General features: G+C 41.2%; 1 protein-coding gene across 4 annotated transcripts in view; it reads right to left on the bottom strand.

The window, feature by feature from the left end:
• Positions 1–23,535, bottom strand: part of ALPK2 (alpha kinase 2) — a 97,783-nt gene that overhangs the window by 51,307 nt on the left and 22,941 nt on the right. For all 4 annotated transcript variants that reach the window (XM_089497075.1, XM_089497092.1, XM_089497100.1 and 1 more), the window contains exons 3-4: positions 22,753–22,870; positions 16,217–17,972 (exon numbers count right to left, since the gene is read on the bottom strand). In XM_089497075.1, coding sequence (XP_089353201.1) covers positions 16,217–17,972; positions 22,753–22,870 — 1,874 coding nt within the window. The remainder of the gene's footprint in view (positions 1–16,216; positions 17,973–22,752; positions 22,871–23,535) is intronic.

Genomic DNA, 23,535 nt, shown 5'->3' with positions numbered 1-23,535 from the left:
CTGAGACAAAAGACACGATGCCCCAGCTTTCAAGTGATGAGAAGGAAGGCTAGAAAAGGAACTCTTCATGGTAATCAATATATTAATGCATACTTTAAAAAAAAGTTATCTGAATAAAGCTCTTACTATTCAAGGTAGATTACAAAATTCATAAAATGACAATACAACTGCTTAATTTAAAAAAGCAAACAAGCATTCCTTGAAAAAGTTGAAACTTATTTCATCATCATAATTTATTTATGGTCATAAACCAAAATAAAACTTATGTGTAATTAATGCTGAACACATACCTGTTAGTATGATATGGTATGTTAAAGGATCAGTGCAGTTGCTAAAAATAAGCATATTGGGTATGTTAAGAGCTTCCTTCACCAAAACTGCAGCCTTACATACAACAAACTATGGCATTAATCCTATTGAATCCGCTGGGATCAAAAGAGGAAGGTGGGAGGAGGAGAGGGAAACTGGGACATTCTAAAAGCAGCTGAAAATGTGGGATGACAGGAAGAATCAGGATTGTCCCTGCTAGGACTGTTGGACAGTATGAAACAGCAACTATTCCATCATCAAATATTCTTCTTTTTTTAAAACAACAACAACAACTATAGTCAGGTTAAACAACTAACAACTAACCAAGTTTAATCTGGTACCAAAATCATGACAAAGTTGAATAGGACAGGAGGAGGGGGATGTCATTGTGTGTAACCAGCCTCTGAGCTTTTTGCAAGCATCTGCTAGTCTTTTGTAGAAACAAAATGCATGACTTTCACAATACACAACTATGGTGCTATATTCTGCTTTAACTGCTATAGCTTCATTCTGTATGGAATCCTGAAGATTGTAGTTTGGTGAAGCACCAGAACACTCTGGCTGAAAATTATATTAAAAAAACAAACCCCTCTCTAAACTGCAGATCCCAGGATTCACTAGGGTACTATTGTGGCTTTTAAAGTGGAATCATAGGGCTATAATTGTGTAGTGTGAATGGGTCCCTAATCGGCCTTTGGTCTTGAACTAGCAGGATCGTACTTAGGTTCTTGTGCACCAATACTGAAAAGATGTTTGCTGGCAGTGCTACAAATCCCACCATTCTCAGTGAAGCATAATCGCAAACAAGTGTTGATAAAACTGCCATGTTAATGAAAGATTTGATTGTCCCTAATTTTTTCATTGACTTTCCCTTCTAAAAAGTACAAATAGCATAAAGCCCAATGCAGGGGGTAAAATGTATTGCCCTGTATTTTAGCTTTCATTACTCTAATTCATATTGGGGGAGATATTTCTGTCCCCTTCAGTATTTAGGGAACTACTCAGCTAACCTCTTCCCTTCTCTCTGAATTTTCAGTGCATTACCCACCGCATTATTTTCCTACAGTGTATTGAAACATCAGATGTAATATCCAAATATAAATAAGCACACTGCACAGTGGCTGAAATTCAGGAATGACGTGAATAGTGGTATATGATACATGCTGGTAAATCGCTGTAAGCCGGTGTAACTTACATTACCAAGGGTGTGGAAGGACAGCAGGTTGCAGAAGGTACACCAGTCATTAGGAAAGAAGGTAAACAAAATGAACTCCTTATGACATGTCCATATGGAAATTCCTATTTCCAAAGCTAGATGGCGATAATAATGGAAGGAACAGTTTATTTCCCAGATGCTGCCTAACAGATGGGCCTTGAAGAAGAGTTAGGGAAAGGCATGAGGACCATGGCTTGGCTGTAGAGGTGATGTTTTCCATATATATTTCTTTATTTTAAAAGATAGTGAGTAGCAAGATCTGCTGAAAATCTCGGAGAACCACTGCCAAACAGAACAGACTTTCATTTTGGGTTTTTTTAAGTGTCTCATAGGAGTTTATCACACAAAGGAGATGGGGAGTTTATCCTGTGAATATCCCAGAAAAATCATGTAAAGACAAAACAATTTCACATGACGTTGCACAAAACCTGCCGTTAAAGTGGTCACAAAGAAGCATTAGTGCGCAACTTTTTACTTTCAGGATTTCAATGACAATGCATTGATATCACTTTATTTGCGCAATTGTATATGATAACCATTCGCACAATTACTTCTCATCTCAACTTCATTTTCAGGATGCTTTAAATGAGCTTTAACCTCTCTTTAATGTCAAAATCAGAACCAGTGTGATAAACTCTGTATTTAATCAATACAAAAATATAGAATAAACATAATGAAACAACAGGAAGCATCAATAAATTCAGCATAAAACAGCACTGAAAGTTAAAAGGCTTCAGCACATAAAAAGGTCTTCCATATACAGTACCAGAAACTGAAAAGACATCAGAGAAAGTGCTCAAGAGCCTTGCTAGTAAGAAGAGTTCATAAGCTTGTTGCAACAGATCCACTAGCTACTGGTTCATTTCCAGTCACAATTCAAAGTGCTTGGTATGACCCATTAAGCCCTGTTCAGCTCAAGACCAGGTTATCTGAAGGACTGTATTTTCCATGTGGGCCTGCCTGTGTTTTGAGATATTCTGGTGACGCTCTCTGTCCCATTAACCCCCTGGAAACATCTGATGGAAACATAGGAGAGGGCTTTCTCAGCAGTTACTACCAAGCTCTTGAACTCCCTTCCCAGAGAGGTTAAACCAGTGATTTTCAAAGTGGGTGTGTGTGGAAAGATCCAGAGGGACAGCAAGGGAAAAGGGGGTGGTAAAGGGGTCTTCTGTCAAAGTGTTGACATGCAGGAAAGACAAGGGGAACCAGTGGCCTTTAGGGCCATGGTAGGGATGAGGAATTAGAGCACGTGGCAGTGGGGAGAAGTGGCAGCAAAAATTAGCTTTCAGATTTAGGACTGTTTAAGCTTTGTCAGACCTTTGCTGGGACTTGGCTGGCAGGCTGGAGCTGTGCTGCTGCTCCTATTATATTCTTTCATTGAAAAAGCTGAGAGAAGAGGTAGCAGTAGTAATAATATTTACAGAGGATAACTTAAAGCTGTGTGAGGAAGGCATGTCTCTGGGACAATGGCGTCACTACAGATGTATGGGGAGTACAGGCCACACTGGGTATCACCCAGTGAGGTGGTACACCTGGCACAGTTGCTGGGCAAGTGAGAAAGGACATCATCTCTTTTTCTCACTTGCCCAGCAGCCACGGCAATCCCTTCCATTAAGGCTTTCGAATGGCTGCAGCCATGCCAGAGCCCAAAATGACTTCTGGGGGACTGGCACTGCCCTCTCCAGCAGGAGTGGCTGCTGGGGAGGGCAGTCTCTTCCATTTGTGCTTTGGCTTGGTTGCAGCCATGCCAGGGTCTAAATGGACCACCGGGACACTAGCACTGCTCCTTCCAGCAACAGTGGCTACTGTGAAAAGGCAATCTCTTTAGCAACCCAAAGTGGACTTCTGGAGGCTGAGGGAGTCTGTTCCACCACTGACACACACACCCTACACACACACACACCAGGTGATGTCAGCTGCCAGTACGCCCCTGCTGTGGGAGAGGAATTTCCGATGTTGATTCTTTGAAAGAGTCCTTTGCCTCTCTCAGGCTGTGGGTTAGACTAACACCCTGCCTGCTCTCTTTCCATAGATAGGTGAAGACTTTTCTTTTCTTTTTTGTTTCAACAAGCCTTTGAGGGCTCTTGTGTAATGTGCTGAGTTTTCCATTTCCTGCTTTCTTTGTAATGGTTTCTGTTTTCAACAGATTTTAATGATTTGATAGTTCATATGCTGTGAATTTTTAGTTGTGTTTAACTGTTTTAAGCTGCCTTTGGGATAGACATAAATATAATACCACCACCAAGAAGGCCCTTTCCCTTTCACCATATACCTCACCTCAGACAGCACAGGGAGAACCTCTTCAGTATTTCACAGATGAAAACTGGGACATGTGTAACCAAGCACCATCTGAGTGTGGTCAGGATGGCAAAGCTTATTAATAAGGAAGAATATGTAAACTAGGAGAAACTGCAGCAGTTTGCTTTTGCCTGAGCCTACTGGGAAAGGTAAGATCCTGTGCCCGTCATTTTCTCTCCCCTCCCTTGCTGAGTTAAGGAAATACTGCGGTACTTTTTTACTTTGAACTCAGTTTGTAGCAAATGATATAAGCCAGGACAAAGGTAATAAGCAGGAGGAAGAGAAGGAATCTGGGACATTGCAAAAGCAGCTGAAAATGTAAGTTGACAGAGAATTAATGGGGACTGTCCCTGCCAAATTGGGACATTTGGAAGGTATGGAGGCACCTAAAGTGGGATATCTGAATATGATCTTATAATAATAATAATAATTATTATTATTATTTATTTATTTATTTACCGCCCTGTGGCGAACCAATCCGGGCAGTTTACAACATTAAAATAACATACAGCATAAAAACTATACAGGAAAGTGTACACTGAGGAAGGAAATCCTTCAGGTATATGAGTCTCAAGCACTTAGGACTTTGTTTTCTAAAATGAACTCTGAATTGTGCTGGGAAATATACCAGAAGTCAGTTATATTATTTAAAACTGAGGCGGGCAGATTGTGGGCCACAGACCACTTGGTGCCTTAGCCCCTAGAGCCTCTCCCCAATGCCAAGCTCCCCAGCACCCAAATTAAAAACAAATTGCATGATTTTGAGGCAGTTTCTCCCAGACCACACAGAAAGTGTCCCCAAAGTATGCAAAAAATGTGAAAATGCCCCCACAAGCATCCGTAACATTCCATACCTATTCCACATACCTCGAGTTACCTCTGCAGTCCATAATAAAATGGCAACAGAACTGCAGTCCATAATAAAATGACACATGAGGTATTTGAGCTTGGCCTGGGGAGATGGGCAAGTGAGGACTGGAGGGAAATTGACCCCCCGGCTCCTACAGTTGCCCATGCCTAGTTTGAACACTGAGAATATACGTTCCCATTTCCTAGTCCCAGTCAGCAGTAAAATAGTTTCAGTTTCAGAGCAGTCTTCAAACAGTATGCTGCAGTAGTCTAACCTGAAGATATCCAAAGCATCAGCTACAGAATATCCCTCTCTAGGATTGGGCTTGATGAACACAGATGGACAGCTGGCCAAGTGAGGTAGAGAAAGACTGCACACACACCAAAGCACTTTCTAAGCACCCAAACTGGGTGACACCAACCGCAGTGATGCCACTGGTTAATGCATTCCACATTGCTCCAATTCTTTATTTTCAAAAATAAAGTGCAATCAATTAAAAGATGGTGACAAGGTGGATTTGGATTCAGGTCTTCTTGGCCCATGCTGCTCTTGAGACAACTCCATGATGCAAAGCACAAATAAATGCATTCATGAAATGCATTAGAAAGTGCAGCCTTAGGCGTGTTCATGTAAGAGAGGGGAATGAAATATTTGTCCCAGACATAAGTATCTGCGGTGAGAGTGAAAGTGCACCACTACAGCTTTCACACCCATCTCTGGCTTCCATTCTTTTTCTACGTCAGCTGGGCCACTGTAGCTTAAATGGTCCTTAAAATAAAACTCAGCTTCTAATGGGACACCTGTCTGGGATTAACTACGATAAATCAATATCTGTATTTATTTCAGCTCCTCTAGGGGAATGAAGGAGATACATTTTCTAAATAATTCAAGAGCTTACTTGAGTGGTCATGAGTGTGAAAAGGACTTGAAGGGAGAAGAAAACAGAGTAGGTATAAGCCCACAATTTTCCCAGATCCTTGAGAGATTGACATTCCATATGGTCTTGCTCTAGTAGCCTATATGATATACATATTAAGTGAGTCTGAGAAATTAATTGACTACACTTGCATATGTTGGCATGTGTGCATTTATTTTTGTGTTATTAAAGCACTAATGAGAGCCAGTGCGCTGTAGTGGTTTTGAGCATTGGACTATGACTGGAGACCAGGGTTCGAATCCCAGCTCAGCCATGAAAAAACCCAGTAGGTGACCCTGGGCAAGTCACACTTCTCAGCCTCAGAGGATGGCAATGGCAAACACTCTCTGAAGAACTTGCCAACAAAATTCCATGAAAAGTTTGCCTTAGGGTAACCATAAGTTGGAAATGACTTGAAGGCAAACAACAACAACATAGTATCCTGGTTCTGTCTAGGCTTACAAAAAATCTGTTTAAACAATTTAAATTTTAAAAGATATCATTTAAACAAAGTCTTTTGATTTTGCTATGCTTAATTTTAGAGCCAACATATACAGCCCCATTCCTACTGGGCCATTTACCCTGGAAGGAACTGGGCAGATTCGGATCCCCCCCTCTCGAATCTCTTTGGTAATGAGTGCCCAGTATCTTTTACCTTGATCGGGTAAATTACCCCTCCAAAGTTCACATTTGAGGTACCGGTTTAAAATGAAGGCTCCTTTGCTGCCAATCAAATTCTCTTCTGCTTTTGTCAGAGGTGACGTCTCCTGCTACCATTGGCCAATGGAAGGGGTGATTTCCCCCTTCTTTTAAAAAAAAACTGGCGGTAGAGTGTGCACATTCTGTCAAATGTAAAAACCTCCAGGTGTGTGTGTATGTGTGTTGTGTCGATTTGTGTCATTATGCATTATGGCACCCTAAAATGACCCCTTCCTGGGGTTTTCTTGGCAAGATTGGTTCCGAGGAGATTTGCCATTGCCTTTCCCCTGAGGCTGAGAGAGTGTGACTCCCCTAAAGTCATGGGTTTCTGCAGCCTTCCAGCGTCCCCTTTGCTTTCAGCCCAATGCTACAGCCCTTGCCTCCCCCCTCAATAATTCCTCGCCCCAGAATGCCATCTCTGCATCCTCTTGCTTTGTTTTCCCTCCTTGCGACCCCAGAATGCACACTCATACATATGTAGCAAAAGCATTCACATATTGTATCAATTTGCCAAATTGAAAGGAAAACATTTGTAACATTCGCATTGTAGCATTCGAATCTTACACAAAAATAATAATAATAAAAAAGCCTTTTGCACACTGACAGAAGCAAGGAAGTGAAAGGGAAATGGCACAAGCACACACACACATGTAGCATTCGAATCTTACACAATAATAATAATAATAATAATAATAATAATAATAATAATCCTTTTGCAAACTGAGGTGCCCTGATGGAAGCAAGGAAATGAAAGGGAAAAACAAGCACACATGCATTCTATCTATATGTATCACCCTGTAGCAAAAATAATTTGCATAGTCTGTCAAAAATAAAAAATAAAAAGAGACAAAGCTGACTGAGAGAGGGAGGCATGTTTCATTCTCTGCTCTCCCTCTGACCATCCCTGCCCTGAACTCTCCGGCTCCATCCTCCTCCTCCTCCTCAGCCCCGATTCTGCCCTTGGCACTCACTCCTTCCTTCTTCTCCTCTTCCTCTTCGCCCGATGAAGGGGAGACATGTTCTGCCCTCTGCCCTCCCTCTGACCTAAATCCCTCCCCTGAACTTAACCCGATCATAATCAGGGACAAGTTCATATTGACGGAACCCTTTTTTTTTTTTAAGATACAGCTTTTACTCTGCTTTCAAAAGACCTGTACCAAGGGGCTTTTGCCCCTGAATGGGTGTGAAAGCCTCCAATTCACTTGTGGAAGAATTGGGGCCAATATGAACTTCCTGTGGTTAATCCGGATTCTGATCCGAGGTAAAAGGTAGTCTGAATGGCCCCATAGTGTACTGGTCTGAGTGTTGGACTACAACTCTGGAGATCAGGGTTTGAGTTCTCGCTCAGCTATGGAAACCCACTAGGTGCTTGGGCAAGTTATACTTTCTCAGCCTCAGAGGAAGACAAAAACAAAAAGCCCCTCTGAACAAATCTTGCCAAGAAAACCCTATGATAGATTTACCTGAGCAAAGTGAAAGGCACACAACAACAATAAAAACATACCTCCAAAAGGAGAATCCTGCACAAAAGGCTTCTGTATATGAGGCAACACATAAAGTATCCACTTTGTGCAATGCAGCTTATATCTACGAGGAAGACAAAGGGAACCCATCTACTTTTTCCACCACAGATCAAGCATTTCCATTTGAGTGAGCATGTGAAATCATTTTGCATTGTTTATAATTTAATTTCTTCATAGAAAGAGTTCTTAATATCTCGTGGTTCATAACATTCCACAAGCTGCACAAGAAATCCCTTGAAATATGCCACATGAACTGTTTTCAGTGGAGACGGGGGAAACACACAGCTTTTTGGGTAAATAGCAAAACTGATGAGGTGTGTATGGGTGCATGTGCCTGCAAGAAAGCATGGAACATTACTTATTTGGACTAAATCCTATGATTTCCCCAGCCATTTGCTGAGCTGTAGTCCCAACAAATAATGTTTTGAAGCTTTGGTGTGTGCTCACACTGATGGTGGGGGTGGGGGGGGCTTCCTTTCTCAAATTATGACTACCTGGGCCTGTCTGAATCAGAGTCACTGCAGGACTTGAAAAGATGTCTGAAAATGCTGTACAATGAGTTGTAACAAGTTTCAAGAATGCAGCTTGGAAAACCTCATCAGATCATATGGTACAATTTATAAAAATCTGAAAATAAAATGTCCTTACATCAACTGCTTTGCATTTGAATACTCTTGATTAAAGATTTGGGGGAATCATAAAGCAGAAACTAAATGCTTTATGAATTTTCCATCTGACAACTATTGGTTCATTTGTTCAAAATGGTTGCATTGATTCCTTGGGGACAGGTGCCCTGGCTGTCATCATTAACTTGTGATGATCTTCTTTCTGTCCTCTTGTTCCTTTGCCTCATTCAAGCCTCTTCCCACTCCATTCTTCCAAGGCTCTATGAAATGGATAGTCTACTTGAACTGCTGGAAGTTTCTTTGTTTGATTGGTTATCTTGGAGATATTCCTTAGCAAAGTGCTGAACTTGGTTCAGTCTCCGTTTTTTTCCTCCTTAAGCAGAAGGTTAAACAACCAGAGAAGCAAGATAGAAATGTGAGGAAAGAGCCTTTGAATAGTTAGTGATATTAATTTTCCTTGGGCTTCATAAACAAGCATAAATGATTGCATCAACCAAGGCAGCAAACATTTTGGTAGAAGTCGAGGGCCAGCACTAGGCCTGCTTTCAGAATGAATTAAAGCATCGTTGCATCAATCCAGTGAGGGGAAATCCTACATGGCTTTTAAATGACCATAAAAGTTTAAAAGTGCCTTTGGCAATAACTATTGTGTGGCTCTGCCGCTGCCTTGTCCTTGAAGTGTGGTTAGCTCACATCTTGCCACTGAAGGAAAAACCCATCAGTAAAATCCCAATAGCACTGGCACTGCACTACTCCTCAGGAGTGGTAAGTTACTCTCATGGTAGTTCCAAGATGCATGGTCATGTGGTGTCAGTGTCTTCTTCACATAACTCTGGAATTGCATTTTAAAAAATAACCCACACACCCTACATACAAAACTGAAAGGCACACTGAGTAGGGCAGGAAGGCAGCCTTAAGGATCAAGGTGGAAGAGAGTGGAAGAGGCCAGCCTAGTCATGCTAATGGAGAGGCATGTGGTAGGGAGTACTCCCAAACAGTAGGTATGGACCTTCCTTCATTAATGCGATTGTGGCAAGAATGGAGGCAGTGTGATAAACTCCAAAGACCATTGCATCACTGTATAGGAAGCTGAAAGCAAGGATGGGTGGAGAGCAGGTCAGGCCCCACCATTAGATAGCAAATAGAGTTGTCAGATCAGATCAGATCATAGTTGTGACTTTAATCCTTAATAGATCTCAGAGGAGGATGAGGTACGATGAGGCTTCATTAAGTATCTTCCTTCACTTTCCAGACCCCAATTCTCACTCACAACTAAGAATTAATATTTCTACATTGTAATGTTACTTTCCACACAGAAATTCACAAACAGCTGATTTGCATAGGAAAGAGCATTTCCTATGAAGAAAACTGAATTTTTTCCACAAGAATTGATATTTCTGCATTGAAACATTATTTTCCACACAGGAAATGCTGTTTTCTGTGCAAAACAACTATATGCAAATTTTGCGCAGACAAGGAGGCAGTAGAGACCAGCACTTTGTGCCAGCCTGACTACGTACTAGGGGTGAAGAAGGGCTGAGCGTTCACATGCTCCAAGCCCTTCTTCCTCTGCCAGGGCGCCATCTTGGCATGTGGTTATGGCGCCCCTTCTACAGTGCAAATAGAAGACCCTTTTCGGGGCTTCTTTTTGCTCCATGCTCAGGCCACAGTGTGTGGTTGCCACAACCTGCTTCCAGCACTGAAAGGGGCGGCATTGAGCCGCCTATCTGTCAAGTCCCTAAGTTTTGAATTATGAATAGCCTTAACAAGCTGCATGGTTTTTAAAGACTTTCTCACAGTGGGAAGAAAATTGCTGAAATTACACACTGCTACCTTCAAGAAGAAACTTACTATATATACTCATATATAAGTCTAGAAATTTAGGTCAAAAAATGACCCAAAAAATCTGAGTCGACTTGTCCATGAGTCAATGTAAGTACTGTATCTTAACTCTTATTTAAAAGAAGGAATCATCCCTGGTGATAGGCAAGAATATAATCTGTCCTGGAAGCAGCGACCCTCTCTATTCTCTTATCCATCCAGTGATAAGAGTGAGCATCGGGGCTGGAATTTTGTAGGTTCTTTGACATTGTTTTGGTTTGCTTCATCCTTTTGACCCTTTGGTATATGCCTCTAAGTTTTACAACTGACTTATCCATGGGTCATATCAAAATCCATCATTTTTGCCCCCAATTTATACCTGAGGTCGACTTATAGTCAAGTATATACAGTAGTGAAGAATTACATCTCTATCTTAGAGGCAAGAGTTACAGAGGCAGAATGAACCCTGAATCTCATTGTATTCAGAGGGCATTTAGATGAACGCCAAATCTATATCAATAAATAAGCATGTCAACAGACTCCACATTTGCCTATCTCCACTCCTGTTATTCAGAAGGTGAATTCATTATTAGCATCAATTCTCCTCAGTGGCATATGGTAAATATTGAGAAGTGTAAGAGCTTACCATGATAACCCTCTTTCGTTCTTAGAATAATCCACCATCATAGGTATGTTTTTATTTTATTTTTACTCAAAGGAGCTAACAATACTAATCAAATATTCCAGCATAAGACACAGGCATCCATAACAAAGCAAGACACCATTAATAAAATTTCACAATTAAATTTGCTTGCCATGCGTACCTTGCCAAATGATGACTACAGCATGGTACTTTGCCAAATGATGAATACAACATCCAGACACAAACAGAACTTGCTCAAGTGAGCAGGGAACCCAAGCAATTACTGAAATAGTTATATTTTAGAGGTGCAGAGTGAAGCAGCAGCATGGGGCCCTTTATTAGTCACAGGATGATGGAGCAGAGCCCTTAAATTGTTCATCGCCATTTGGAAGTCATGCATTTCAATCTCGTAATCTCCACAATGCTACAAGAAATGTCAAGAAATGATCCTGGAGGGTGGCAAACATATTGGGTATAGATCCGTTCAGTACTGATGATAACTCGTGCCAAAAGTGGCTCACTTTTAAATATCTATGATGGTATAGTAAAGTACATAGGAGCCAACAAGCAATTAGAAAACAATTAAATTCAACCAAAGGTTTCCATTTTCCAATCAGAGATCATTACCAGTCTCCCTATAAAAGGCAACATATACGGTGTTTGGTTTAGACGGGCATCCAATCTTCATCCTTTACTCCACCTAACCGCTCCCTCAAGTTCAAATGGAATCTTGTTTGCATTTGAACATGCTATTCACAGCATTGACACACTCACCATTGTGATGACTGCAAAGCCTCTCTCCCTCATTTGAGCCTTTTTTCAAATATACAAACCCCCCAAATTTAAAATGATGTGCTTGAATTTTAAAAAGTAGGCTATATAGCTATCTGGAAGAAAGGGAAAGGAAGAGAAAATTGGCATTGTACTTAGAGCAAGAACAGATGTAAGTTGAGGAACAAAGCCAAAGGAAAGATGAAGTTACATCAGAGCAAACAACAACAATAAGAATAACCCTTTACTTTAGGAGAGTTCTGATAAATGGAAATAGCTCTAAGTCAGTTGAGCTGTTCTAGTGTTGTGTCTTCCAAGGCCAAAGACTTTCTCAGATGGAACCTTTCCATACCATGCTTTCCAGCTGTGTTGGAACTCCCATCAATCCTACCCAAGTTGCGCAAAGCTAGTGCAGCCTAAAGCATCTATTATGAAAACAGTAAAGTACACAAATAACTTCTGCTTGTGCCTTGGAATCTCTGTCTATCTGCCAATTGAATCTGCACTTCACTTACACCATTGACCTTTGGGCAAGCTGCAGAAATGGCACTTTGTCATGTTAGTCTTGTCACCAGCATGACTTTGAACTGGTGGCACTGAGTGGGCTTCTCTCCCTGCAATGCAAATATATTATGATTCCAAAGGACACTAGATTCAAAGTGCTATCCAATCACTTGTATACAGCTAGCATAATTAATTTTAAGGACCTGCATGCAAATGATATGCTTTTAAATATTTAAACACATTCTGTTTTCTGCTGGGGTTTTATGGTACTTGCATAGATATCCTCCTATGATTTTTTTGGAATCTGTAGCTCTGTCTCTTGATTTTACATAGGACTGTTGTTATTGTTATGTATGTACCTTCAACTCATTTCTGAGTTATGGCGACCCTAAGGTGATTCTATCATGGGGTTTTCTTCGCAAGATTTGTTCATAGCAGGATTGTCTGCCTTCCTCTGAGGCTGAGCGTGACGTGCCCAAAGTCACCCAGTGGGTTTCCATGGATAAGCAGGGATTCATAGCCTGATCTCCAGAGTGCTAACTGTACACTCAAGCTACTACACCCCACTGGGTCTCTTAGGAGATTTTCAAATGGCCAAAAGTGACGAGAGCATAGTGGGAAGTTCCCGTCACTTTCGTGCAATTGTGCAAAGGTTATATCAAATGATGTTGCACAATGTCGCCATAATTGCGTAATTATCTTGCAAATAAAGAATAATTTTAGTGCCACTTTTCATTCATGAGAAAGTACCAATGCTCCCATCATTTTTGGCCATGTGAAAATATCCATCTTTGTTATTGTATGCATGTGCTTTATGTTTATGCAGTACAGTTAACACAGAGATAAAAAAGAATACTGTGAAACTTGAAAGTTTATTCTGTCTCATCGGTTATTTCTTTTCCTTCATTTTATCCTATGATCATTACTGTAATAATGTTCCAAAGAATGTGAAGGAAATAAAAGACCTCAGTCATTATTGGTTGATGGCAGACACTGTGTCACAGAAAAGAGTCATACTCGATTATATATTAACTCTGTATATGAATGTGTGTGCATACATATGTGTGCTTTCAAGTTATCTGTCAATTTATGAAAACCTGATGAATTTCATAGGGTTTTCTTAGGCAAGGAATAGTCAGAGGTTGTTTTGCCAGTTCCTTCCCTTGAAATATAGTCTATAGCACTTGGTATTTGTTGGCAGCCTCCCATCCAAGTACTAATCTTGGCTGACCCAGCTTAGCTTCCGAGAGCAGATGGGATCTGATGCCTTTAGGGCATTTAGGCCTGTAATAACTGAACACTAAGTTAATAATGGGCCACTTTTTCTCTTTTGGAGAAGCCAATTCCTGGCGCCAAGCTCCACTCAACAGAGAACTCTTGTGAGTGCCACACCATGAAAGGTAGCTGATACACTCAAGAGAGCTGTTGGGAAAAATACAAAGACACATAGGCCCAGTCCAGATGGGCCAAAAAGGACGCCCTCGTCACATGCAAGGGGTAGCACTTCTAGATGCCCCTCGCACGTGACAAGGGCATCAAAATGGTGGCGCCCTGTACAAACGGGCACTGCCATTGTTATGCAAGTGCCGCATGGCATCTGCACGGCGCCGCGTGGCACTTACGTAACTAGTGCGCCAGTGGCACACTAGCACACTTGTTACGCTGCCACTGCAGCGTAGAAAGAACCCACTTTTTGCGGGTTCTTTTTCTGCCAGCTGGAAGCCTCGCCATTTGGCAGCTGAGGCTTCTTTCTGGCAGAAAAGCAGGCACTGGCAGGCCGCCCTTTCTGGGCATCTGTACCCCACCATAGTGTCACCCTATTTAATGATAAAATAGAATATATTGTACTGGCTCTAAAGAAAGAAAGCATACATCCATCCAATCCTAAAGATATCAGAATGTCCATCAAAACACACAGGGAGAAATTAGCTGCTTGATCCAGTAGTGTCACTATGGAGGTTTGAGGGGTGCAGTTGGTCAGGCCTTCCTTCTGCTGGGCCCCTCCTGGCTTTGCTCTGGCGGCAAAGGAAAGGGCTGAGCGCACCTCTCCCAGCTTTGCCGTGGTGTTGGCAGCCTTCTCACAAGGAGATCTCTGCCATGGCAGCAAAGGACAAGTATGAGCATGCTCTTTGGCCACTGCCCCCCAGCAGCCCCTACCAGGTGACACCTGGGTTGGGGACACCACTGGCTTGAACAAAAGCATTGTCGAAACCATATTTTCTCTCTTGCTTATGGTGTGTCTTCTTGATCTAATGAGTGACATGACAAAAATGTGCTATTTAGCTGTAAATGCTAAGGCAATTTCTCTAGATGTCTATATGTAAGAATATCTAATCAGTACGGGTGGTAAATCGAACTCAATTATTTGAACTCTATTTGGAGTCAGTTTTGAAGATCACTTTTGAGACAGGTGCATGACTGACTCATTCCTCTGAAGCATTACATGCATCAGTTGAAATAATTCCACAATTTAGTTTGCTACTGCAAAACTGTATTTCAGAACTGAATATCTTAGTGCTGATTCATATGATAGGTCATATCTGTGAGTCACTGTATGTTTTAAGATTGCATTTGCCAAATATGCAGAAGCATGAGTGATTTTTGCAGAGAAATCTTGTATGTGAAATACAGGAATACTTCTGTTAACAAAGTAGATGTATTCTTGGTCTTTATTTCTTTAACAGAAAATTTGGTACAAGAGGCAGAAATAGCATAGAAAGAATAGGGATAGGTTCCTGAACCACAAAAAGGAAGAGCACTTTAACATGTTTCAGCAGACTTTTTATCTAAAACTAGCAACATGCACTTGTGCAATGGAACAATCAGGACAGGTGAACCTAGCACAAGTACACAGAAAAGTTTTCAGCCTTCTAGAAATCTCTCAATGCTTTCTTCCAAAATGCATGCAGGGGTTACTTTTCCCCCCACTAGCCTTCACTTTTCTCATAATTTCCATGTTGGTATGCTTTTTAACATACTGGGGACAGTTGGTGAGGCAGATTTATTTGCTTTCCCCCTTTCTTTCTTTTTCTCTGTTCATACATGATCAGCAAGAGATTCTGGATGTAGCTGCTATTTACCGTGACTGTTGCAGGCAAGCACACACAGCTACAGTAGGATCAGTTAGAGCAGAACCCCATACTTTCCCAGTTCTAGTTTTCTTTTTACATTGTTTACTATGGACACATTGCTGTGACCTAACACCAAGTATTTGTGTTTCTGTAGCCCTCCTTCACCATTTCCCCAGGTCTGATGCTGCTATTAAAAGTTCCAGCCAGACAGAAAACAAGGAGTAAAAGGCTGGGGGTCGTAAGAGACTTTGTAAGGAGGAGCTTTTCTGTCAGAGGCTTTGTTAATTGAGGTATGCCATTGCCTATACATGAAAAACAGAACATAATATTTCCAAATAGAGTAGTGCTATGCTACTATGGTGAGTCACTCACAGATTGCAGATTCACGTTCAGGGAAAGAAACAGCAGTAATTCCAGTTCAGAAATGTAATATGTATGAAATACCTAAGTCAGCTATGAGGCTTTAAGTAAAAGATTAGTGCAGTACTAAGGGAAAAGAACAGGCTTTATAGTTAAGACAACTTCAGAATTGCAAATAACTTCCATTCCTAAATTGTCTCTATTTGCAACATTCTACTGAGTTCCACCTGTCCATTTATTCCACACAGAGTTGAGAAACTTTGGCCAGTGTCAGAGAGAGACAGAGAAAGATACACTGTTTGAATAAGACACATAGAACTGATTTGATATCAGGTTTCTCTTTCCAGCTGTCTACAAGTCCCATTAGTGCTACTTACTTTTATCAGGACCTCCCCCACCTGCCCTCTCTCTATAATTAGAGTGGCTTATGGCTTATCTGGGCCTTTTTCAAGGCCCATATTTCCTTAACAGCAGTAGCTGTCAATCACATAAGCAGGAATGGTAAAATCTTTCAGGATCCACATTCTTTTTCAGCAAGTAGGGAATAAAGAAAATTAAAGTCACAGATATGCAAAATAGGTTTTGTTAAAAAATAAAAAGTTACCTTACCATAAGTGTTGCATTTTCATCTGGCGCCTGGTTTTCTTCTGATAGACATCGAATACATTTTCCTGCCCTTGGACCACTTTTCTCTCTTCCTTCTCCATGAAATAAACCAATCTGTTTTGGAGCATTTGCCATATCCTGCTTCCTTTGAGTTGAAACATTTCTTCCTGGCCTGTGAATTTCTGCAGCTGAATCTAAAGAACCTCTTTCCATTTGAACTGGGCAGACTTCAGAAGTGCGAAGCTTTTGGCAGTGTAAGACATTTGAAGGGTCTTTTGATGTCTTTGTCAGACTTGCCACGCTAACTTTGACTTTTCCGTCGGTCAGTTTCTTTCTGAGCTTTGTTAACCGTCGTACATTTTTCTGAGAGACATCTCCATCCACATCTTTTTTGCCTGTTGTTGCTGTAGACTCAGAATCACCTAAGTCACGAGCGGAGCATTTCATCTCTGAAATCCCATTTTCTCTTCCTTGTGAATGAACAACAGAAACATCCAATGCTGAGTGATTCTTGCTACTATTTTCTTCTTCCACTCTGGGATAATCGTTTTCAATTGCCATGGAAGCCACAGCTGGTTTGTACTTCTTTTTGTCCTTCATGGTGGAAGTTTTACTTAGCTGTTGCCCAACAGTGAGAGTCATTCCTGTTTGCAAGGTTGATGCACTGTATACAGTGGGGTCGCTCCCAGACCTGACAGCTACTTCTTTGGCTTTTGACTGATGACCACAGAAGCCAATGGTGGCATCCATAGGCACAGTGTTATCTGACACTTGAAACAGGCGAGGCATTTCACCAAGGAAGTAAGCACACCCGTCACAATCACTACCCGGTATGAACTCATTCTCCTCCCCATCACTTTCCAAGAGGAATTTCAGCTTCTCTTCCCAGTCCTGGCATGTCTCCTCTGTCATCACATCGGAATATTCAAAATATTCAAGGTGATCATCTTCATGCTCATCTTCATCCACTGTAATAAAGCTTCTGTCTAGTTGCAACTCAGTATTATTCTGAACATTTATAGTGGGACTCTCCACAAAACAGGACTGATTTTCTCCAAGAGCACTTGTGTGATTCCCGGACAGTGTGCCTTTTTCCAGACATTTACTCAGGCTATTCTTTTCATGTGTCTTGGCATATTCTCTTATCTGACAAGCAGCTAAGACTTCAGCATTAAAGCAACAGCTGTCTGTGTGATCACTTATTTGACCTGCTGGTTTGGCATCCACTTGTGATCTGTTGAATTCATTTGCCTCGCCTTCACTAACATTCATAGCCATCTCATCATAAAAGAGATCAGATGTGGTTTGGGACACATCCAAAGTCCTATAATTATTTTGCTTTAGATCTGATACATTCGTGGGCTCCAGTTTGTCTTCTGAACAGTGAATATTTTTCTGCTGACTTTCAGATTCCAGTGTACAGAAAGCTATTGTTTCTAGCTCTGAGTCTCTGTACAAACCACTGGATTCTGGTGCTGGAGGTTCTGGCAAATCTAAAGAGAGAAAACACTCAAAGAATGAATTGCTTTTTTCTGCTGAATCTTCTTTATTCATCATACTTTCACTTGAGTTTTTCTGCTGAGATAGAGTCCCTTCATTTGTTTTGCAAGTTTCTGCATCATCTTTAGGATTATAGTGTGATGTTGGATAAAGTTCAGATTTGTCCCCAGGAGTCACTTTAAGAAAAGCTGAAGACTGAGCCATTCCAAAACAGTTCCTAGCCACAATCTGATAAACTCCAGCTTGTTGCTTTGTGCACCTGTGAATGTTAAAAATGTATAGCTTAAATATTGCATATCAATATTAAGTGCTTAGATTATATTTAAAATAAATGGCTGCAATTTTATATCACAATCTGCATTGAGTAACTTTATGCACACATAGCAACCCTCCTATTGAAGACTGCCCAATTGTACATTGGTCTCGGAGTGCAGTGGTCACTTCTCTGGCTCCCCTATATACTAATACTAATACTAATAATATCAACTACTAATAAATCAATATCAACAACAAATGTTTATTTCTTTCCCACCTCTCCTCAAGATTAATATAGTAATGCCACCACTGTTCCTTGATGAATATTGACTTTGTGAGACATCTCAGTTCTATTTCTCGCAAATGCAAGTCCACTTATGAAGATCAAAGGCCTTTACTGAATTCTGGGCAATATAATTTCATATATAGTTAAAATTATGTAAATGGTATGGTATCCTTGAGCTCAAAACAACACAGCTTGTCTTTAATGCAACATACAGTGGGTCCTTCCCATCCATGAGGGTGTGGTTCTAGGGGGACTGTGGATGGGAAAGAACCATGGCAGCTCAATCTGATATTAGTCAATGGGTGGCAACATGTGCACTCCCACATCAGTGTTCCCTTGGATGTGTGCCACCATTGGCTAATATGGGGTGAAGTGATCTTCAGGAGCTCCAGTCCATGGATGGCTAGCCTGCCAATATGGCAAGCTCACTGTAATATAACAGAACTTTACAATACTCAGATATCTGGCACCAAATGAAAATTGTTGGTGTCATAAGACTAATTGGTCTAGAAATGGAGGGAAGCTAAATCTTCAGAGGACAGAGAAATAGTCAGATAAGAAGCATATTTTTAGCTACAGAGTTGGACAGACCATGACCCACCGGCTGCATATAAGACCCTGGCCTCTATTTTGTAGCCACTTTAAATTGGTTGTGGCCACTGCCAGCTACATTGTTAAAACTCCTGTGGATTTCCCCTCATTATTCTTTTTCAGTCACTTCAGAAAGAAAAGTGGACTGTTTTGAAGTCTGACAGGATCCAGTGGTGTAGGAGGACACTTCAGCATTCTCCTGTACCAGAGAGAGTGCCATCACAAGTTACCAACAAACCCCCGTGGCATGCAACTATAATGACAGAAAATTCAGCAACTGACACCAAATTTCAGCATTGGCATGTAATCCTTGGTGGGTTGGGGATAGATCCAATGTGCCAACTCCACCCCTAGGTTTTCTACTCCTGCTTGGGCACCTCGTGGTACTAGAACTTCAAATCAATTACTGGCTCTATATAGTGGGAAATTCAGAAAATATAAAAGGTAACACTTCACATTGTGGTTGTTGCGTGCCTTCGAATTGATTCTGACTTACGGTGCCCCTGAGATTACCCTATCACAGGGTTTTCTTGGCAAGTTGTTGGGGGGTTGCCTTTGCCTTCTTCTGAGGCTGGGAGAGTGTGACTTGCTCAAGGTCACTCAGTGGGTTTCCATGGCTGAGCAGGGAGAGTCCAGCATATAGTTATTGTGGAACTCTTTTTCACAAGATGTAATGACAATTGTTTGCTTGGGCAGCTTTGCCTTTATGTCCGTTTCACAGGACCCCTAAACATAGCAAAATGTTTCACAGGACCACTAAACATAGCAAAATGGACAGTAAAGCACCATAAAAAAAGAACATGGCTGTTTTAAAAGGTTTATAGCTTGCTCTGGTAGCAACGTAATGTGATTATTAATTCTCTTCATGGCTCTTCTGTAGGCATAGGCATTTGTTAACATTCACCAAATTCCTTACTCTTAATTGCTGGGAAGGTCATAACCAGATGACTCAAGCAAGCAGTTTTAGGGCTGAGATGGGAAACAGTTTCTCTGAGTTAATTTTCTCAATGTTCTCTTGCAAATGTTTTACATAATTGCTGTTCACCAGATTTAAAACTTTCTTCTGTTCCCCCCTTTCAAGTTTATATATATATATATATATATATATACACATACATACATAACTTTGAAAGAAAATATTGACATAATCCACAGCTCTTTGCTTTAAATACCTCTGGGTACAACACTTCCCTCGCCCCCATGCTTTAAGCACTGCATAAGAGCATGTGTATTGAGAAGAAAGAGCACAGGTGCAAAACATTATAAGCATGACAGTAAGCCACTGTTTAACATGAACAAATGAGCAGGAATAAGCTTCATATCCCACTCTCTCATTCTCTTGCATAGAAGCTTTTAAACTTTTGCTTCCGCTTTTTTTTTTCATACATTCTTGATAAACCAAGTGTGGTTAACCATGGTTAATTTAAAGAAGTGAGTTTCAGTTTGAAGATGACATACTTGAAACCAACCACAGTCAAGGTTTTAGGTTTGTGATTAATCAAAAGTAGAAACTAAAACTGAATTCCTTCTGCCAGCCACATGGAAGGAAAATAGAAGAGAAGCACACAAGCCTCACTATGGTTTAGTTCCTGCCTGTTTATGCTGTGCTAAACTGTGGTTTTACATGGCAGGCAAACTGGTTCAACTTAGAACATTTTCTTTCTCCAGTCACCCTCCCCAATTAATCTTTTCCAAAGGTTCCTTAATGACATTTGAAATGGCTGAACTGATTCTAGATCAAACCAAGATATGTCCACATAGCACAAAGTGATAGCTACATCAATACATCAATACCATTGAAAATAAGTATCAGTGACTTCAATGGAAATCACTTTCATTAGTAATAAGTCAGTATTTATATTTCACTAAAAGATGACTAAACTGAGAGGCAAAACAGACTGCCCCAAAGGAACAGCTCTGTGCCACCCCTTTCAGTACCGGATCAGGGCTACAGTAACCACAGCCCCAATCTGATGCTTTGCCGGCTCTAAAAGAAACTGCAAAATGCCACACCGTTTAGAGCTGGCAAAAAGGCCCCCTTGCTGCTGTGGTGGCATTTTCCAGTCCTCCTTTTGGTGTACATCGTCTGAACACAGTGCTAAAGGAGCACCATGATGCCACCCGCCATGACGGCGGCCAAGCGGCTGGCATGGGGGTGGCATCAGGGCATGCATCATCCAAACACCATGCCCCCATGCCGCCACTTTATCTCGATCTGTTTAGCTCCTGAGTCTATTGTACCTTAGACATAACATGAGGTGAGGTGACTCACTGGAAAGACAATAATGGTTGGTAAAGCAGAACGCAGTAGGAAAAGATGAAGACTGCACTACAAGTGAATTGACTCAATCAAGGAAGATATGGCTCTGAGTTTGCAAGACTTGAGTATGTCTTGAGTACCCTATTCATAGTGTTGCCATAGGCTGAAGTTAACTTGTCAGCAAATAACAACAAGAGTAGAATTCAGAGAAATAGCTATATTCATCTGAAGTATCAGTATGCAAAGGGATCTCTAAGGACGTAGACCAAGGCCCAAAACACATGGGCCAAATAAAGCGCATTCTGGGCATTTTGGGAGTGTGACATTCAAATAACGCATGCCCCCATTCTACCCAGAAGTCACTCTGAGGTCGCCTAAGGCAGCCCAAAGCCAGCCCAAAAAAGAGTGGCAAACAGTTGCTCCTGCCAGCAGCCCATTTGGGACTGTGGCAGGGGCTGGCTTCGGGACTATGGTGTCTGCTCACTGTATTTGCCCAATATTTTTCAGCCCTAAATCTATGAAAGCTAATGCTACAACTTCTTTCCCTCGTGCTACAAGATGCCTTTGCATACTAATAGCAAAAGTGTGTATATTGTATTTTAGAACTGAATTATTAATTCCATTTTGCAGCTGAGGCTGACAACATGATTAGTCTTCATTTATCTACTGAGATCACAGAAGATGCACAAATGGAACCAATAATTTTCTGATTTATAGCTTAGCCTTGTGAAGTTCTGGTATTTATTCAGAATTAAGTCCCAGTGAGTTCAGTGCAGCATATTCTTCAATAAGCATGCAATTCAATAAGACCCACAATTAGACCTGGTACATATGGGTCTTTTAGGCGCCCTCGTTGCGTAGGGGTTGGCTGAGGGCGGAGCGCCCACATGCCCCGCAACCCTCGCACGTGACAAGGGCGTAACAATGGTGGTGCCCTGTATACATGGGCACCGCCAGTTACATAAGTGCCGCAGGGCATCCACACAACGCCATGCGGCACTTATGTAACGAGTGCACCAGTGGCACACTTGTTACTCCGCCACTGCAGCTTCAAAAGAACCCACTTTTTGCGGGTTCTTTTTCCACCGGTGGAAAGCCTCGTGGTTTGGTGGCTGAGGCTTCCCTCCGGTGGAAAAACAGGTGCCCTTAGTTTGCAATTTTATGTGTGTTCTTATATCCACCAAATTCAGAGCTTTATCACGTTAGCAAGATCCCGCGGGAAAACAGGAGTTAAACACGATTTAAAGTACCTTCAAATTTAAACAAAACTTGAAAATTCAGGGAGTTAATTACACTAGGGGACTTCCCAAGTGAAATAACGCAAAGTTAATCTGAACACAAAGCAGACTGCCAGTTTTCTTTGCTTTGCTTTCAGATTAACTTCACGTTATTTCACATTAACTGTGACTTGTGTGATAAACTTTGAGTATTTCCGGGTTTTCTTTGCTTTAAATGTCATTTAACTCCCATTTTCCCATGGAATCTCACTTGTGTGATAAACTAGTTAGTGGGGATTGCTTCAAAGTAAACGTCTACAGGATTAAACTCTTGGCCATTGCTCTGCTACTGTCAGTAGAGGAGTTAATCATTCATGGACATGCTCAAGGAATTAAATAAACAAAGACAAAGTATATTATACCATCTTACCCAAATAAATGTAAGACATGGTTTACATTATCCTCCAGTATTTCATAGTTGGAAATATCTCTTTGTCCATTGATATCTTGTCCATTCTGGTACCAGGTTACCTCTGGTTTCGGATTGCCTGGAAACACATGGAGAAAATCGCTCCTCCAGATTAATGAGCAAATATTGCTGAAAACAGCTTATGATCTAAGCAGGTGAAAGCAACATACAACATTAAGCAATATAATGACTCAGTAAAATGTATTTATTTGTTGATTCTAATATAGAGGTGTCTTTAGGCTGTCTGAAGCTGAGAATAAAGAACAGAAAATTGACCTTTCTGGTCTGATCATTCCAGACATACACATTCTATAGCCAGGCAGCTTGAGATTCCCTGATTATCCCTCTATATTCTAGGTAGGCTGATGATACACTAAAAAGTACAGGACATTGAGTGTCCCCACTAACAATACCAGCATCTCCTTGAAATTTGGGGGAAATTATAGGTCAGAGGTGGCTTGCAAGAGGAGGGTAACTGTGAGCATCTTTTCACCTATATATAGCAGTAGTAACTGGAAAGAGTACTCCAGTTTCTGCAACTGATGTGTTTTATTTAGAAATGTGCAAAGATGCATGCAAACATACCAGAACTGGGGAAAAAATTGAGAATCATACAAGGCTGCGAGAAAGAAAGGCATGGAAGGTTGGATAGAGAGAAGTTAGGGGTTGCAAAGGATGATAATTACCAGTCCTGAAGGGAGTCTGTGGGAAACACAGAACTGTGACCAGCGCAGTTTAGAGTGG

This window comes from Sceloporus occidentalis, unplaced genomic scaffold (assembly GCF_023333645.1).
Source record: "Sceloporus occidentalis isolate IW3139 unplaced genomic scaffold, rSceOcc1.0.p SCAF_1, whole genome shotgun sequence".
In the NCBI taxonomy this organism is placed as follows: domain Eukaryota; kingdom Metazoa; phylum Chordata; class Lepidosauria; order Squamata; family Phrynosomatidae; genus Sceloporus; species Sceloporus occidentalis.
The sequence above is the reverse complement of the archived record's forward strand: the minus strand, read 5'-3'. Positions and strand labels throughout refer to the sequence as shown.